This window comes from Hibiscus syriacus, unplaced genomic scaffold (assembly GCF_006381635.1).
Source record: "Hibiscus syriacus cultivar Baekdansim isolate YM2019G1 unplaced genomic scaffold, ASM638163v2 tig00110933_pilon, whole genome shotgun sequence".
In the NCBI taxonomy this organism is placed as follows: Eukaryota; Viridiplantae; Streptophyta; class Magnoliopsida; order Malvales; family Malvaceae; genus Hibiscus; species Hibiscus syriacus.
The window spans coordinates 1,133,513-1,152,440 of record NW_024062919.1 but is presented as its reverse complement, the minus strand read 5'-3'; the positions used below and the strand labels follow the sequence as shown (position 1 = coordinate 1,152,440).

The window sequence follows — 18,928 nt, the reverse complement described above, 5'->3', positions numbered from 1 at the left end:
TCTCTTATATCGACTTATTACTCTACTTTCTCTAGGTTTTATTGAATACGATACAATGAAAAAACCTACTCGAACATGTCTTAAATTAAATGAGTTGTTTTAAATTAAAATTATCATTTTGTTTATTATTATAGGACATGCAAATAATGATTAATTTGATATTTATGTACATATTTTAAATTAATTTATTATTCTTAAAGGTTTTAGGTTCGAGCACCAGACTATAAGAGTGTTTGAATTTTTATTGTTAAATGATTAAAAAATTTTAGAGTAAATGTTATCTTATAATCACTTTAAATTAATCAAAAAATAATTTTAATAAAAATATTTACTAATGTCGTTAACCTAGGTACCATAATGATAAACGAAAAAATAATTCAGGTACTATAATATACATATTGACAGAATATAGATACCCTATTGAATAATTTTTAAAAAACTAAATACCAAATGTGATGTTATCGCTAGGGATGCCCATGAGACCCAAATTTGATGAGTTTCGATTTGATCTGACTCTATTGAGTTGATTTTTTTATATTAAAAATAGGTTTTTCGATTATGAGTTTGGGTCGAGTCAGATTCGAATTTAAGGTGAAAAATACCTGACATGACCAAAAATTAATGTAATCAGACCTTATATATATTTAGGGATAATTTTAATAATACACCTCTATATATTATTATTTTTTCAATTAGATTTTTAGTTTTATCAAATAAAATTTAAAATCTTTTATATATATATAAATATATATATAAATATGTGTGTCAGGTTAGATGTAGTTGAGTTTGAGTTTTATCTCAAAGACATGTCGAGTTTCGGGTAAGATAAAATCGTCGTAAATCCAGATCGAGTCATATTTCAAATAAAAAATATAATTTTTATCAAGTAAGATTAAGTTGACTGAAAATTCGATCAAACTCAACCATTCTCATCCCTAATTATCACAATGGGTTTCCATATAGATAATAATAATAATAATAATAGAAACAAAACAGTTGGTCAGTGCAAAATGAAAAATCGTAAGCTCCATTAATCCCAAAGGGCACTCGCCGTATTCTTCGTATTCTTCCAAATATTTCCATCCAATTCTCTCCAAATTTAACTCCTCCATTGTTTTCCAAAACAAAAAGGGTTAATGATTATCAATTCAGAAGCAAGAAACGAGCCATGGCTGATTCGTTTATCGATGAATTGGATCCTAAATACAAGGTCGATGGATCCTGCTGGAAAGTCATTCCAGTTACTTCCGAAGGATTGTTTAACCAGAAAGGTGATGACAATATTTTCAAACATCACCTCATCATTTTACAGCTCCAATTAGCTATTATTTTCATCCTCGCCACCGTCTTCCACCTCGTTCTCCGGCGATTATATTTGCCTCGTCTTACGTCCGAAGTTCTGGTAACAACAATGGGGTTTGACTCTTGTTTGTTTTTTTTCCCTGACGTAAAACATGTTTGGAATTTAGTGTTAATGATGTTGGAATGTTGTACAAATGGCAGGCAGGTATAATTCTCGGACCGTCGGTTCTCGGCCGGTTCTTTCCCAACATATCGTCGGTTTTGTTCCCCCGACAGTCGGTGAAAGTCCTCGCTACGATGACGCGGTTCGGATATTTGTTCTTCATGTTCTTGATCGGTGTCAAGATGGATGTGAACCTGATCAGGAAATCCGGGAAAAGGGAATGGACTATAGGCTCATTGGTGATCGTATTCCCCCTCTTACTCGGCGTCCACACCGCGAAAGAAATAAGCTTAAACGTCGACAAGATCGACGAAGTTTACCTGGAACGTGTCGCGCTTTTCACCGGCGTATTGATGTTGACACCGTTTCCGGTGGTGGCCATCCTTTTGATGCATCTCAAGATCATCAACTCCGAATTGGGACACCTCACTCTGTCATCGGCCTTGATTAGCGACTTAATAAGTGTAGTCATCGTGAATTTGGATAAATTCGTGCAGCTAACGAGATTGGCATCGCCCCATGTAGCGATGAAGTCGATTTTTCTCATCATCACGTTGATTCTGTTCATCGTAACGGTCTTACGACAAATGATATACTGGATCATCAGAAGAACTCCGGAAGGGAAGCCTGTCAAAGATTCTTACCTCTTCTTTGTGATTATAGCATTACTAGTTGTTGCAATAGTTGGTGAAAATACTGGACTTCAATACATGTATGGCCCTTTTATACTAGGCTTGACAGTGCCAACAGGGCATCCCTTAGCTTCAACTCTGATTGAGAAACTCGACACCATTGTATCGGGTTGGATGCTGCCGCTTATGTCGACTTATTGCGGATACAAATCGGATCTATGGGAACTCAACCGACAACCACCTTATTGGATCATCTTCGTATGCACTTTAGGTTTTTTGTTTAAGACCTCCTGTGGGTTCATTCCAGCAATTTGTTTCAAAGTTCCCTTAAAGGATGCCATTGCATTGTCACTGATGTTGAGTTCCAAAGGCATTACCGAATTAGGGACGTTCGCGACGACTGCGGACAAGCTGGTACTCGACCTCGGAATCCCTTTGAAGCATTTGTTCTTAACTAACCCTTTCTTTGCTCACAAGACAAGTCTGTTTTTCTTATATATCTCTTTGTTATTCTTGATTTCAGTCCGCTGTGCCTCAAGAATTCACCTGGGGCGTATTGATAGTGTTCTTTTTCGCATCACTTGTGCCGATACTTGCCAGATTGCTTCATGATCCATCAAAGACATACAGCGGTTACCAGAAACGAACCGTCTTGAACTCTTCTCTAAATGAGGGTGCTCGAATTCTTGCCTGCGCACATCGGCAAGACGATGCATTGTCTGCAATCAAGCTACTTCAGCTTTCAAATCCTACTGACGGGACTCCCTTATCGGTTTTCGGGCTTTACTTGGAAGAACTTGTTGGTGGATCGAGTCCTCTCCTCCTTAATCACCAATTAGGCCAAAAGAGTTCTTCCGATGGTGGCCGCTGGAAACCGATCATCGATGTTTTCAAATACTTCAAGTCCCAATGTACTAAGCCAACTCAAGTGCAAGTTTACACGGCGATATCGCCTCCCTCACTGATGCATGAAGACGTCTGTTGGGTTGCCTTTGACAATGCAGTAGAATTGATCACACTTCCATTCCATAGGAAATGGAACAGGAAAGGGAGCCTAATCTCGGATTCGAAAGAATTGAGGGCATTCAACACTAAAGTCATGAACAAGGCCCCTTGTTCTGTAGGCATCCTAATCGATCGTGACCAAGCTCGTACCTCATCGATCACTGATAATTCATGCACATACCATGTATGTGTGCTTTACTTGTGAGGCAAGGATGATAGAGAAGCTCTTTCCATTGCAAGAAGGATGAAAGGATGGCCTTCCGTTTACCTAACCATCGTACGGTTCAAAGAGGACGACAAGTCCAGCCACAAAGGATGGGAAGCTATGTTAGATGACGAATGCTTCAGAGAAATAAAACACCAAAGCAAGGAGAATGGGAATGTTTTGTACAAGGAAGAGATAGTAAGACATGGGGCAGATACATCCGTGCTTGTTGGGTCTGTATTGGATGCAAACTATGATCTCATCCTAGTCGGACGACACGCGAAATCCGAATCACCACTCCTTGAAGGTCTATCAGCATGGACTGATTTGCCGGAGCTCGGGCCAATCGGAGACATGCTAGCTTCAACAGGGATCTCTAAACCAGTCTCTGTCTTTGTGGTTCAACAACAGGTCATTGGAAAATGAGTGAAACTTTAGCTATTCAGTCACAGAATTGAAGGGCTGCTTACCCTCTTGCAGGTCCTAATGGGAAAGATCATTGCTTTAAATGGGGCAAGTGACCCCAAAGTGTATCCTCCTTTGATCAGTGTTATCCCAACAAGACCAAGAAAATGCCATTGGGTTCGGATTGCGAGATTAGCCTTGGTTTTTATGGGGGCTTCTTCATGTGCTAATGGTTATATTGGGGCGTTGTGATATTAGTTTCTGCAGAAAACTTGTAAGAGTTGTAGTAATGTATATTACCAATAGATTCAGAGGTCCTGTATTTATTCATAGTCACCATTTGCATGCCTTTGTATTAGTAATTTGTAAGGGTCTGATCAATATATATATTAGTAGTAAGTTGTAAGGGGTTTAATTGACAAATTACCCCTCAAATTTTACATGTTTTCTCATTTTGGTACTTAATTCTTTTGATCAAATGTTAAGACTAAAATTGTTGATTTTGAGTTGTCAAAAAATTTGATTAGTACATAGTTAAATGAATACTTAGATATTGAGATCCCGAGTAGTTTAGAAGTAAACAACTGACAAAGAAATTTGGATATCTAAAACTTATTTTAATTATTCTACTAGTACGAGTTTAATCAAGTTCAAAATCTATATTTTATAGCTCAAAATCATTAACTTTGATGATATTTTTAAATCCTATATTATTTAGATATTTTTTTAAATGTTTAAATATAATTTTTTTCTTGATTTACTGTTCGGATCGGTGAGAAAACACTCTAATTACCTCTAATCACTCTTAGAATGAATCTTGATGATTTTTTTGTTTATTTTATTCTTTCTCTCTTCTATTATGATTTCTCTTCCTATTATTTGTTGCATTTTTCTTGGTTTCAGTGTAGGATACGAACCATGAGGTTAAGTTGACATTCAACAGTGATTTGGTTCAGGGTATATTTAGTTTTGGACCTTTGGTATTGGTTTGTTCATGAGTTTGATCTGGTGAGTATGGTGATGATTGTGAGCAGAGACGGACGTAGGGAATTATGTTAGAGAATGCGAACTTGTTCATGAGTTTAAGAAGTCGAATGGTAATGGAAGTATTCTCCGGATTTGACTTTATGTTGTTCAAAATCGGAGTAAAGATGGACCCTTCCCTGATGGCCCATCCGGGAAAATTTCTTGCGGTCATCGGCACTTCCGTTCTCATCATTACAATGAATTTGCCGGCTGTGCTTGCGTTTGTCTTAGAGATGTCGATCACCATGAGTACCAACCTCAAGAACACATTATTACTTATTGCTTCATCACAATCTTTAACAGCTTTCCCTGTAATTTCTACACTGCTAGATGAGCTCAAGATTCTCAACACCGATGTCGATCGAATCACTCTCTCTTCCTCTATGTTTTGCTATTTGATCGGCCATTCGATGATTTCGGTTCTTTTCTCTATCACAGAAATTCCGTTCCCATCGTGTTTTCAGTCCTCTACAACCATTTGTTTCTTCCTCCCAACTATTTTATTCTTCGTCCCACCGCCTTTAGGCGCAGCTATATTGTAGAAGCTAGAAAGTCTCGGGTTATCCTTTTTCTATCCGGCCTACTGCACTATCAGCGGCCTGCAAACGAATGTCTTCAGCATCGATTTTGGGACACGTTACTCTGTTGGAATCATAGTCGTCTTTGCTTTTGTGGTCAAGCTTATAGATTTAATGCTACCATCTTTGTTCTTCAATTTACCCCTCAAAGAGGCATTATTGAACTTACTTTCATCGACCTTTGGAAGGAGGGTGGGTTCATTATACACCCTTAGTCTCGGGTTAGCTCCGTTGCTGTCACGGCTATGGTCCTGCTTGAACTCACGGGAAGATCAACCCCGGTCCTCGTAGGGCACCAACCACAACTGAAAAACGTCATCAGTAGCGGACCAAGTACTCAATTCCCTGATCCAATACGAGGCACGCAATGAAGGTACGTGAACTTGAATGTCCTAGAAAAGGCACCATGTTCTGTCGGAATCCTGATCCATAGGGGAACCTTAAGCGGTTCCATTTCAGTTCAGACATCACTGTCCTTGACCTTGATGGCCCCGATGAACTGAAATCATTAGCTTACGGTTGCCAAATGGAGAAAAATGAACATGTTCATCTAAAGATCATTCGTTTACTCGTTTCTGGAGACAAACTCTAAAGACATAAAGCATGATAATGATGGGATCAATGAATATCGACAAGCCAACGAGGGAAATGATCGGTTATATATATAGGAAAGGTTTTAAACAAGCTTAGAATGTATTTTAGAAGCTCATACCTTGATTAAAACTAGAGTTAGACAAGTATAAGCTAATGTATATTTGCAACAAACATGATAACCTCATAGGATTGCAACAATGTCTTCAAGTTTACTATACAAAAAAATCAAAATAATAAAAATAGATTTTAACTGATACAATTGATAAGCGTAATGCTCAATGTATAGTTATGCTTAAACAATTATTCCATGATTTCCTGGGCGCAACCATTGATTATAGATGACCGGCCATGATTGTGCATGATTGCAAGCTGCTCCGTCAAAATACGAAGCAATTGAAAGGGTGTGATTAGAAAAATGGACATTAACTCTGCAGAAAAAGTAGCATAAATCACTTGATGGGATGGAACGATGGCAAGACTGCAATGAGAGCATCTCCATAACCGACACCATCTGTGCAACACAAACAGTCGAAACGAAGGTAACAGATCACATACCAGACTTGTTTTAGAACCAGCCATAATGTTTCAAGAATCAAACCAGTTGTTACTATTGTTCAGGATTAGGTTAGGTATATAATTCTCATGTGGTATTACATCAAACCAAGTAGACCCATAGAACCATTATAAATAGACTCGAATCTAGACATTAAGATATAGAACTAAATATGAAATGCAGATAATGTTATACCTCCATCATCGAAGAGGAGCTTCAAGACTTCCCCAGCAACATCCGACTGTTCGACAAATCAATAACACACTCAATCACCATTAACCTTACTTGAAAAGGAAAAACTATTATCTAACAAACGGAAATAATTTGAAATCACCTTAACAGGAAGTTCAGTACCAAATTGATCCAAGAATTCTATCACTTGTCCTTCTTTGATCAAATCACCCTAAATATTTTTTTATTGCAATTTATGAGGATCATTAAAATCCAGTTGAAGTTACACGGTCATAATAAGAAAACAACAGCGTTCACTTCATTTGCTATCGAATGATGTTTTGGATTATAAGACATCAATTAAGAAAGAAAATAATACCTCTTTGCATATGGGAGGTTGCTTCTTTCCTTTAACGTCGACCCCTTCTGAATGTGCGGACCTGCAGTAATGTGAAGATCATTACAGTGTTCCGAAATGGAAAACAAAAATATAAGCTTTGCACTTGATAGAAGAAAACATACAATAGGAGATGGTACGAAAACATAGTTATTAGATCCAGAAGCTTCCAAGGCAGCTAACTTGGATGATGACTTCTCGAAATCGGTATTTTTGAATGGGGAAACCTTCTCTGGAAAGGGTTTCGGAGGTGAAGGAGAAGGGGGTGGCAGCAGCTGATTTGTTCATTGGTTTGGTTGGGATTGGTGGAGCTGTCGTAGGTGAAATGTTGGACAAAGGAGCTTTTGTGGCACCAACATTCCGCTTCAAATGCATTTTGAAGTCTCCAATCTAGCATAAAGCAAAAGGTAACCGAATAGAAAATACTGTAGGATAATTAGCTGCTCTACATCCATTCAATTGTCAAATAATCGACATGAAAGGTTTCATCACTTATGATTTTCTCATAATTACTAAGACATCTTTACGAAATGTTTACAGATTAATCATTGAGTTGTGACTGAATTTAGCAGAAGCATGCAAGTCTATCACATGACAAGGGAAAAGGAAGCAACCTTCATTTTCAACTCAGCAAACTCAGTCTCATCACATACCTCCAGTACCAATGCCTGACGGTTTAAGGAATTAAAATGCTAATAGCTAGGAAATTATATTCAAAATAATGAATTTTTTTCTTTGATTAATATGAAAGGGGCAAAAGCTACAATGAATGATGACAACAATATCAAAAATGGGTCAAAAGAAGACTTGTCAAGAAGAAAACAACTACAAACATAGTACGAACTAGACGAGCAACATAAAGACAGAAACAAACATTCCCAATATAGAATGTTTGGCAAACAGAAGATTATTAGATTAGTAGATTTTGTAAAGTGCATGAAGTATTGCCTAAAAGGTGGGTGTTTTTGTTCATGTTCAAAATATAGAATTCTTGATATCAGTACTGTTGTAAAAAAAACTTGTTAAACTCCAGCTATACCTAATAAGAGAATAAAGATCAAAACCAGGCAGCACTTATACTAATTTTTTCTCCAAATGAGGCAGATACAAATTATTATGCTCAAGCTAAACTACATCAATCAAGTTGTTTGGAATAAAAGAAACATGATTAACCGACTCAAAATGTAAATGAAATCCTGAAAAGGGTAACATTTATGAACAAATTTTTTGCACCAACGAACTCTTTTCATAAAGAAGGGAGGAATGACAAGCAAGAATGGAAAATATGGTCAATTTGAAGATTCTATAATCACCTCAAATCCATTTGGAAAAGTTGCAGTCCGTGAAGTTTTCTTCTCTGATGAGCCTTTCTTGGTGCGGTCAGATTGAACTGTGGGATCAATAGTTATTAAACCTTAGGATGCAAATCAGACAAATTCCTCAGGTTGTAATGTAATCACAAAACAGATGACTTTAAAAACCATTTTGCTTTAGTTATTCAAAACAAGAAGATTTTCCTTTTTCCTACCAGTATAGATCAGCTATTTCTGAACAGAAGAAACGCTTAAATACAAAAGTAACAGTGTCATGATTCGATCTGCAATTGAACTATATTTAACAAGCTTTATGCAATAAGGGACCATCAAGTAAAGTTTTTCATCCTAAGTCTCACCATTTGACTTGGCTGTTACAGTTGCTTCCGGTGTCTTCACACATGATATTAGGGTTACATTTTGCTTTCTGGAAAAATGGTTCTCCTCCCCAAATATCAAGCCTGGGAAACATGATCTTCTTGAAGCAGGCCAGCTGCCGGAATAAAAACGAACTGTGCCGGGCCTTTCAAGTGAGCCATGTGCTGGTGAAACACCAAATACAGAATCTAAAATTCAAGAGCAGTGCGCGGGCTTTAGTGGAAAATAAAACCATATACGCAAAATTTTGTGTAAAAAATTTATGAATTTTAAGGTCACAACTCACAACTATGCTAATGTAAAGAAATTAAAACTACAGATACGAAATGGTTGCCAAACCATATAATCTACAGAGCAGGCCCTTATATTGCGGTTGCATTACCTTTATCACGATTACGGATATAATAGGTGTTATTGTGGATATTGCGGCCATGCAATCACAGTTTTGGACGGCACCAAAAGCATTATATAATGGCCACTATTACTATAGCAGACAGCTATTTAAGTCTATGCTACAGAGTATCTCAAAAGATTCAAAACATTTCAATAAATAATATAAACAGTAAAAATAAAACACTAAATTTTTTGAAATAAAGATTCACATAGCTGACTAACTTAACTTCCGCAATTGTTATTCAAATTAAAAAAGACCAATGACAGATCTCTGGAATTTAAGCTAATTTTATATTTCTCAATGACAAATCAAAAGTAAAAATAAAAAATAAAAAAAATTTACTAGATCCAGAACAGATTTCACCGAATGAAATTAAACATCTATGACCTAATTACAAATTTCTCTATTCATGGTTCAATAAAACCAAACCAAAAGAACTCAATAAAAAATACAGAAATCAATCTAATAAGAGAGAAAATGAGAGAAAGGAAGTTACCGTGAAATGATCCGAGAACAGAATAGGACTCCATTGGAAATGGAAGAGGAAGAGACAGTCATGGGAATCGACAATCAATGAGAGAGAGAGAAAGAGAGAGGAAATATAGAGGGAAAATCGTGAGGCAAACTGGAAAAGAAAGAGAATGAATAAAGATCTATAGCTAAACAGTTGGTGAAAAAAAAAAGAGTGTACTTTTCAAGAGCGAGAGAGAGAGAGAAGAGATTCGAAATGTCCGCCGTTGTCCTCAATTTCTCCGCCCCAAAGCTCGCCGAACAGTGGCGGAAAAATTATTGTAATCACCTGCATGTATATTTAAATTATCGTCTTCTTGTACGTCAGTTTGTTTTATTTTTGGGTAAACTACACTAGTGGTTTCTTACGTTTAGCTTAAACCGTGGTTTCTTACGTTTAGCTAAAACGGGTTTAGTTATGATTTTTTATATTATTGATTCGTTGGATTTAGATTATTAAGAGCTTAATTTTCATTAAAATAAAACAATTTCATATAACATTTAAAAAAAACAAAAACTATAAGCCGGTGCCACAGTCAGCATCACCATTGTGACCATTATCAACATCAACATTAACTAAAGTTTCATTGCTTACGCTACTAAACACATACGTATGATTTTATGTTATAGATTAAAATTAAAAAAAATGACAAATTTATAAACTTTTATGATAAAAAACAGATTTTTAATAGAATAATAATTTTTAAAAAATATATTGTAATTTTAGTTTTTTTAGCATAGACTTACACCACCATCAAAGCGAGCAAAGATATCAACATATATGAACACTGACATAGAAGCACGTTCACCACCACCGTCAAGACCATTGGCTGAAGTTTTACCGCCAACCCAACCATCGAAGTTTGTCAAAAGATATCGGAGTAGATATAAGATCCTTAGCACCACCATACTTGCAGCCAAATGCAATATGAGGAGGACCACCAACGCCACAAGCACCATCGTTGTTGCCTCCAAATGTAATCTACCAACGGAAACCGACACCACCATTGTTATAACCAAGTGTAGTATCAGGACTCAAGAGGACCACCGTTGCCCCCACCCCTAACGTCGCAACCAAATGTAGAAGTTGCACATGCAACACCGATGGCGACAGAGTCACATTTGCCTTCATTACTTTCAGCTGTAACACCTTTTCCGCTTCCACGGTCACCTTCACCTTCACATTTGCCTTCTGTCACCACCTCCAGTCCCATCGCTGTCAAAAATAGAACTTAATGGAGCACCACTTCGAGTTTCACCACCACCTCCTCCTGGAACAACATTAATAATGCCACCTCCTCTTAGCTCTTGGAACAACATCAACAACGCCACTGCCTCCTCCTCAAATATTGGAAAATAAAATATTAATTGAATAAAATTGATGATATTTATAATAAGTCATTTCATTTAATGAATAGACTTTTTTTTTTGTTTAAAGTTACATCCATTTAATTACACATGTTAACTTTTCAATGAATCCATTCATCAAATAGTCTTAATTCTTCATCAAAAGATTAACTTTTAAGTTCATTTCCTCTCCATTATAAATAAGTTGATATAAAATTGGACACAAGTTACAACTTAGAACTTCAGAATAGAAAAATACTTAGAAAATTTCTTTCAATTTTGTTCTTTCTGGTGATAGAGAAATACATGATTGTGTTCGACTGATTACTACAGATATACTTATTATTGTGATCGTTTGTTGTTATATCTTAGAAGATCGACGGCCAACATTACTCACACCGAAGAGATATAAATTTATCTTAAAAAACTATTCATAAATGTCTCAACAAAAAAAATTATATTCATACAGGCCTTAACAAAAATTCCTATTATGTTTATCCAACTATGTCTGATTACATGTTTCTTAATTTTAATTTCGTATTTATTTTGCTTCGCTTGATTCAATAATAATATTTATTTGTTTTATTATTATTTAATTCTCAGATTAATATTTTGTCTAACATGAACAACATCAAGAATGCCACTACCTCCTACCCCGAACAACATCAACTATTCCAACACCTCCTAAAAAAACATCAACAATAACAACCATCGTTATTTAAATATGTTGAAGTTGTTAGAACTCAAGCTTGAAACCTATAAAAATAACAACCATTCCTTTAATCGTCGAGGTCAATTGATTCATACAATAACAAATGTTATTTAAATATGTAAACATCATTATAATTTAATAAATTAATACAAACATGATATGAATTTAAGTGATAAATGATAAATATCTCAATAACTAATTTAATTTTAACTATTAAATAATTTTTTATACAAAGAAAAATATAATAATAAGTTTTGAGATTCGAATCTCAAAATCGTTATGTATTACTTATAATTAAATTAAATTTTATATTATAGTTGGCTAACAAATGTTGAGATGAAGGATTTCTCTAAATTCAAGCCTCCTAGTTTCAGTATAAAACGTTCTGTGTTTATTAGGCCAATATGTTACCCAAATCCATCCTCTAATTTCCCATTCCATCGTCTTCCCCAAAGCACTCCTATCAACTTTCCACCAAATTCTTTCCCCATACTCATCCCCTGCAAAGATCACCCCTCCTTGCTTAGTGAAAGGCCGGTAAACGCTCGAGTACCGATCTTTGAACCACGCCTTGGGGTTAATCAACGCGAACTTGGATGGTCTCGATGACACCACTTCCCTGCCGTCGACATAGTCGTGGAGGAACCAATTCAGCGTCCCGCTGTAGCCCTTAACGGATTGCTCAAACTTCCATGGTTTCATGCTCATCGTCATGGTCTCGCCGGCGGATACCTTCAGCCCCAAGAAAGAGTTTGGAGGATCAAATGAGGTCTCCACGGTTCTCTCTGTTCCTATTTCTCTCGTCGGGTTGTCCGACGACTTGCTTACCGAGACACTTATTATGTTGGACTGGATCGTCGGGGTTAACTGCAGTGATACTCGCGACGGAAAATGCTTGTCGTCTACCCCAACTCCTCGTTCGTTCATTAGAGTCTCGTTTACAATCCGGATTACATCACATCTGTTGCACAACAGACCATATACTTAAATAATGACCAAATTTGGGTGCATGCAATGAAGCAATGACAGGTTCAAATCTCGATAATCATAGATCGAATTAGATCTAAACTCGCATTTGACACGAAGTGATCGGAATTTAATGAAAATTTAGATAAACTTACCTTATGTTGTCTATGTTCACCATCACATCGATCCATTTTTCTTGCACAATGACCCTATAATTGAATTGAGTAACCCCTTCAAGCTGGTGATAATTAAGTGAGAAAAGGAGCCTCTCGTCAGCGCAAGGGTTGCTCGAATTCACCAAATCCATGGCTATCATAGGGCAATACAGTTGAACTTTCCATAATCCGAACCTCGAAATGGCATACGCATACAAAGGAGACGGCGTCTTCATCGTCAGCCTGCCGCGGTTAGTCACTCGAAACTCGGCGATCCAATTAGTAATTGCAAGGTTCACAGACCGCATCCATTGCTCCTCCAAGTTTGATCCCAACAACCTCATCAAAGATTTCGAAGCCGCCCTCAATTGACAACTCGTTAATTGATTCTTCAAACTATCAAGACAAGCCGACCGGAGATCGGCCGGGGCTTCATAGATACAAATCATGAGCGCAAGCGTTAGAAACGCGAGATTGAAGACGTGTTTGAATCCCGAGATTGAGTTGAGTTTCGGGATTTGAATCGTGGGGTACTTGTTCATGTTAGAACCGTAGTTAAGAACGTCTTTGATTACATTGATTACAAGGCAAGAAATGGTTTCTTCTTCGAATGGTTTCGACGTTTTAGAGTTCATTTTCAATGATTTCGAAGCCCAAAGAGGAATGGGGAGATTGAAATCGGCTAAAACAGAGACGGAAAACGCCGAGTTCTCCGTGTTTTTGGTCACGGAGAGGTTGAGTGATGGATGGAATGACGTCGATGAAGAACATATGCAAATAGACACTGAATTTGTTCTCCATTGATGAATTGGAGGAAGGTTTTGAAGCCAGGTGAAAATATCAGGATTGCAGCAGGAAGCCATTGAAGAAAGCTGGTTTTTTTTTTTTTTGAAAGTTATGGATAGTTCATGAGATTGATGATCATTTTATTGAAAAACTAAGATTCTTGTGGGGAAGGAAAGTCAAAAGTTGAGGGAATCAATGCATGCAAGGTTAGGTTAGATGGAATAATATATAAAACTCTACTTTTGTATTCAGAAAGCAAACGCTTGTTAAAAAGTTTGGATGAAATTTGTCCCTTCAAGATTCCTTATGTTGAACACTGGGTTGGTCAAGGTTTTTTTTTCTAGCTAAAAATAACACTTATTTTTATTGAATAAAGAGCTTATATCTAAAATTATAAGGAAGTTGCACAGTTAAAATTACTTAATTGTTAAAAAATGATTGTTGTCTTTAGAGATTTCAAATTCGAGTATTATATTTGCAGGAATGTTCGAGCGTTTATTACCAAATGATTAAGAGTCTTTCGAACAAATAATACATTGTAATCACCCTAGGCTCATAAAAATATTATAAAAGGATTTTATAAAATAAATATTAGTATAATCAGTAATCACTCATTAAACTGTATGAATTAAGACGTATAATGAAAGAGTTAAAATTAGGGATTGAACATTAACTTGAATTCGATGGGTTCAGACTCATTCTGATATGATAGGTTTGGTTTTTCTTTTTTGAAAATTCAGGTTCAGGTGTTAGGGTTTTTTTGAAATATATTATCGGATCAAGTTCGGGTTTAGGTGAAAAATGCTTAACCCATGATCATCCATAATTAAAACATAAATAAATATACATAAATAAATATATTATCGGATCAAGTTCGGGTTCAGGTGTTAGGGTTTTTTTGAAATATATTATCGGATCAAGGATGTTATACTCAAGATGGATTCAGATAGCCAAAAACTCGATCTGATCTAACCCATGATCATCCATAATTAAAACTCAATCAAACAACTTGGACAAATAATATACATAAATAAATATCATTATCGACAATGAAGGATAAACATCATCAATACTAACATAAAAATGCATATAACAATAATGACTCGTTAACAAATTAATACTAGCATAAATTAATCGCAACATATCTCTTATGATTATGAGATCCTATCAATATCCAACTCAATGATCTAAAATAGGGATAAATCAACATGGTAATCAAATAAATATTATATAAAGAGGTAACCTCAAATTCAATCCCGAGAAAAAATGATACAAAAATAATCAAATAGTATATTATAACATATAAAATTAGTTACCATTTTCATACGAAAATAAAAATATTAATTAAATAAAAATACCATAACTTAGATTTAGATTTCAAGGGGAAGGAAATAAAAGAAAAAGAAAAATTAGCTCTCCACGATCAATTTAAGATAAATACCATTAAGATGATGAAAAAAATATAAAAAAGTAAAGAAAAAATAATACAAGACAGACAAAAGAGAGAACATGTAGGGTTTTATTAATTTATTGTTCTATTGATTTTGTTTTTAATAATATAAGTGATTATAAGGTAGTATCTGTTTAGAATTTTTTTTAATCAATTAATAATGTACACATATTACAAGCACAATTGATCGAACTCAAAATCTCTAAGAATAATAATATTTTAATGTATTATTCCATTTTCTATTTATTCGATATGAAATGAGTGGAAGAAAGTGTATAAAATTAAATTTGTGACATATGTCAATTAACAAGTTAAATAATACAAACCTTTATTAATATACTAATAATTATTTTAAATTAATATTTTTATGAATTTATTAAATGATCATAATAATAAAAATAAATGTTTTTTCTTCTAGAAGATCTAAATTTAAACAGTTATGTTTATCATAAATATTGTCGTAGATTAATTTTTTTAAATAAATATTATTTTATAATCGTTTAGAGTATAATGATACCAAGCAAGCAAAATTTTCCAATCAATATTATTGGTTCAATGATGACTCTATAGTGAAAATGAAAAGCTAAAGTATTGCTTTCGAATATAGAAATTACATTTAGAATTTCGGAACGTGTAGGAAAGAATATATACCTCTTTTATTTTTCAAATGAGTAAACTCAAATGAAAATTTAAACCCTATAAATATATATTTTAAATTAGAAAAACTATCTTGTCAAAAAACAAAAATAAAATAAAATAGAAAAACTCCAAATTGGTTTCATGGTTTTTTTTTACAAAAAAATTTAGGTAAGGATAGTTTCCCAATACAATGTCAGGACATACCTAAGACGCAATTAGGATTTACATAAGAATTTATAGATTGTCCACCAAAAATGACAGTGGTAAGTTTCAAACTTAATCTTACGAGTTTAAGTTCATGAACTCCAACCACTTGTGACAACCCTCATTAGTTTTCATGAAAGTTTTTAACCTCTTTAAAATTAATTACTTAACAAATATTTTCTTTAGTATACTTTTTAATTCTTTTAATATTTTATGTAATGTTATATTTTTTATTTTTATATCTCTTATAAATTTTATAAGTTTTCTTATTTATATATATATATATAATTTTATATATATCTTCTAAATTAATGATTTTGATTTTTCTAAATATATTTAATTATATATATATTATACTTTTCACTCGATTAAATCAATAAAATTTAAAAAAAAAATTAATTAAACTCTTTTTTTTTTCTTTTTGATAGACCGACCCGGATCACACACCTGACTTCAGTGGGTGAGTCTCTCAATGAGATTTTTCTGCATACACAAAGATTTAAACTCGAGATCTGCTTAAACGATATCAAACTGCTTGCTAATTGAACTAACCTCTTTAGTAATTAATTAAACTCTTTACTTGAATGACACATATCATCATCATAATAAGATATATTAATTAGTAGAAGACCCATAAAATTTTTTGAGGGTAGGTAAATATCCATTAATAATATAAAATTTTCGTATGAGTAGATACAAATAATTTTCAGATGGACAACATCAATAAAATAAATAATTAATCAAAGAAAATTCAAATTTTATGGTAGGCATATGCATAGCCCGAGCTAAGGGTAAATAATTGATTGGGAGGGTAAACTAGGGGGTTTGCGAATAGATAAAATTATGTTGGGAGGATCATCATTGTCTCTACAGTATTTAATATAAATTAGTTGATCAATAGATCGAATACCCGCGATTATAAAAAAAGTTTAATAATTAAATTTTAAATATAAAGACTACCTGAATGTAAATCTTTTATGAGAATTTAATTAGTTTTTATTCACTAAGCCAAAAATAATATAAGAGCTTATTAAAATAATATTCGAACATTTGATGATTGGCCTTAAAATGTAAAAGGTTTGTTAGGTAAAATCGCACATATATTAAACTTCTCCGATCAAAACTCTAATAAATGTACAAGAGAATATTACATTATTATTAAGGGTAAACTACATGTTTAATACTTAAACTAACCATTTTATTTTGTTTTAATACTTAAACTTTTATTTATTTTAAAATCACATCTAACCTTTTTTTTTCATTTTGGAATCTCGGTGTTACAAACTTAGTATGAGTAAATTACATCATTTACCACTCAACTATCTTCTCACTTCTATTTTTGTTACTAAAATTTAAAAGTTTTCCATTTAACTACTCAACATTCAAATTGCTCATGTTTTAATCACTCTAATTTATCTTATTAATAATTTTTGTGACATGAAAAATTTTCACTATTATTTTTTTGATATATAATTAAAATAAAAGAAATAAATTTGAAAGTTAGAGTGATTAAATTAGGAGTAATTTGAAAGTTAAATAATTAAATTAAAAAAAATAAACTTTAATAAACAAAATAGGAATGATAAGATAGTTGAGTGATGAATAAGATAGTTGAGTGATGAATAATATAATTTACCCATAAAAATCTCTTTTTGTTAAGTACTAAACGTATAATTTACACAATTATTAAATAAAAGTCTTAAAAGAAATATTCTTTACTCTGTACATCATTGATTATTGTGTACGCGTCTAGTCGAATTCATGCATGTAATGACAGATATTATATTTATCTAAATTTAATTTCGTTAAAAATATAGACTTAAATAAATAATCTATAAACTAGTTAAAAATTCTTAACGGACACATATCTCTTTTTTTAGATGGTAAGTTTAAAAATATATATATAGACTTAAAGAACCTATTGACTAGCATTAGTAATTCTGAGAATGTTGTTTTTTTTAAATTTTAGGTTTAAACAATTATGTCTGTATGAATAAATATTATTTTATAATTATAATAAATTATTAAAAAATAAGCTTAAAATTTATTGTACGACATTAGTTATAGAAGAGACTGTTGTTCTTTTAAGAAGTCTCGAGTTTAAGTAGTTACATCTATATGGTATATACATTTATTAACATTTAAAAAAATTTCGAATAAATATTATCTATTAAATATCAAAGTGAATATATAATTCCATCTTTAAGCATGTCTCTCCTATTGGTGTAAACAAGTCGAGTCGAGCTCGAGTATTGCTGAGCTCGGCTCGACTCGAAAACTCTAAAATAGAGTTCGACTCAACTCCAAAACTCTCTAGCTTAAAATTTTTAAGTTCAATTCGAACTCGAAATCTTGAACTGAAACTCGTGAGCAGCTCGAAAAGGCTATGTAGACACGCGTTTTGTCCGGGATTTTTATTGTTTTATTTTATTTTTATTATTATTAATATTAGATATTAATTTAATTCTATTGTTATTTTTTTAGGTCATTACAATGACTCAATTTGGGTTTAAGTCCAAACCATGTTACAAGACCCAAAGAACAGCAAGCCCGAAATGCACCCAAACAACCGTGGAAGCCTCTCTTGCCAGCTGCCTCACTTGCTAAACCGGCTTAATCGTACCTGCAACAGTTATAACAGTTATAGAAGAGAGGAAGAAAACTGCATTAAAAAATAGTTTGTAAAGGGGTGATAAGAACGGAAAAACTGTTTGTAAGGGTTTTTTTAATAAAAAATTTGGGATTAACCACCAGAAACAAGGATACACAGAAAAGGGAGAAAGAGAGACAACACAAAAAAAAACACACACAGAAAAAGTAAGGGGATTCATCAACACAAAAGAAAAGGAGTGCAAAGGAATTAACCACTGGAAATAGGGGGAATTAAAAAACTGAAAAAGGTCAGTTTTTTAGGGGAGACCAAAAACAAGAAACAAAAAGGCAACCAAAAGGGATCAGTGGGGGGAACCATCACAAATTACACAGACATAACTAAAAAAAGGGGAATTTTGTAAAGACTTTCTGGTTCATCATTTTTGGAAGC

The 18,928-nt window shown here is 33.7% G+C and overlaps 1 protein-coding gene and 2 pseudogenes across 1 annotated transcript; 1 reads left to right on the top strand and 2 right to left on the bottom strand.

The window, feature by feature from the left end:
• Positions 1 to 1,168: 1,168 nt before the first annotated feature.
• Positions 1,169 to 3,769, top strand: LOC120147091 (annotated as a pseudogene).
• A 2,301-nt stretch (positions 3,770 to 6,070) lies between these two features.
• On the bottom strand, positions 6,071 to 9,906 carry LOC120146979 (annotated as a pseudogene).
• A 2,033-nt stretch (positions 9,907 to 11,939) lies between these two features.
• LOC120146978 lies at positions 11,940 to 13,690 on the bottom strand. Its single transcript, XM_039160457.1, has 2 exons — positions 12,807 to 13,690; positions 11,940 to 12,646 (listed from the first exon to the last, which is right to left on the bottom strand). The coding sequence occupies exons 1-2, from the start codon at positions 13,667 to 13,669 to the stop codon at positions 12,007 to 12,009; spliced, it is 1,503 nt and encodes a 500-aa protein (XP_039016388.1). The 5' UTR covers positions 13,670 to 13,690; the 3' UTR covers positions 11,940 to 12,006.
• Between the last annotated feature and the right edge of the window lie 5,238 nt (positions 13,691 to 18,928).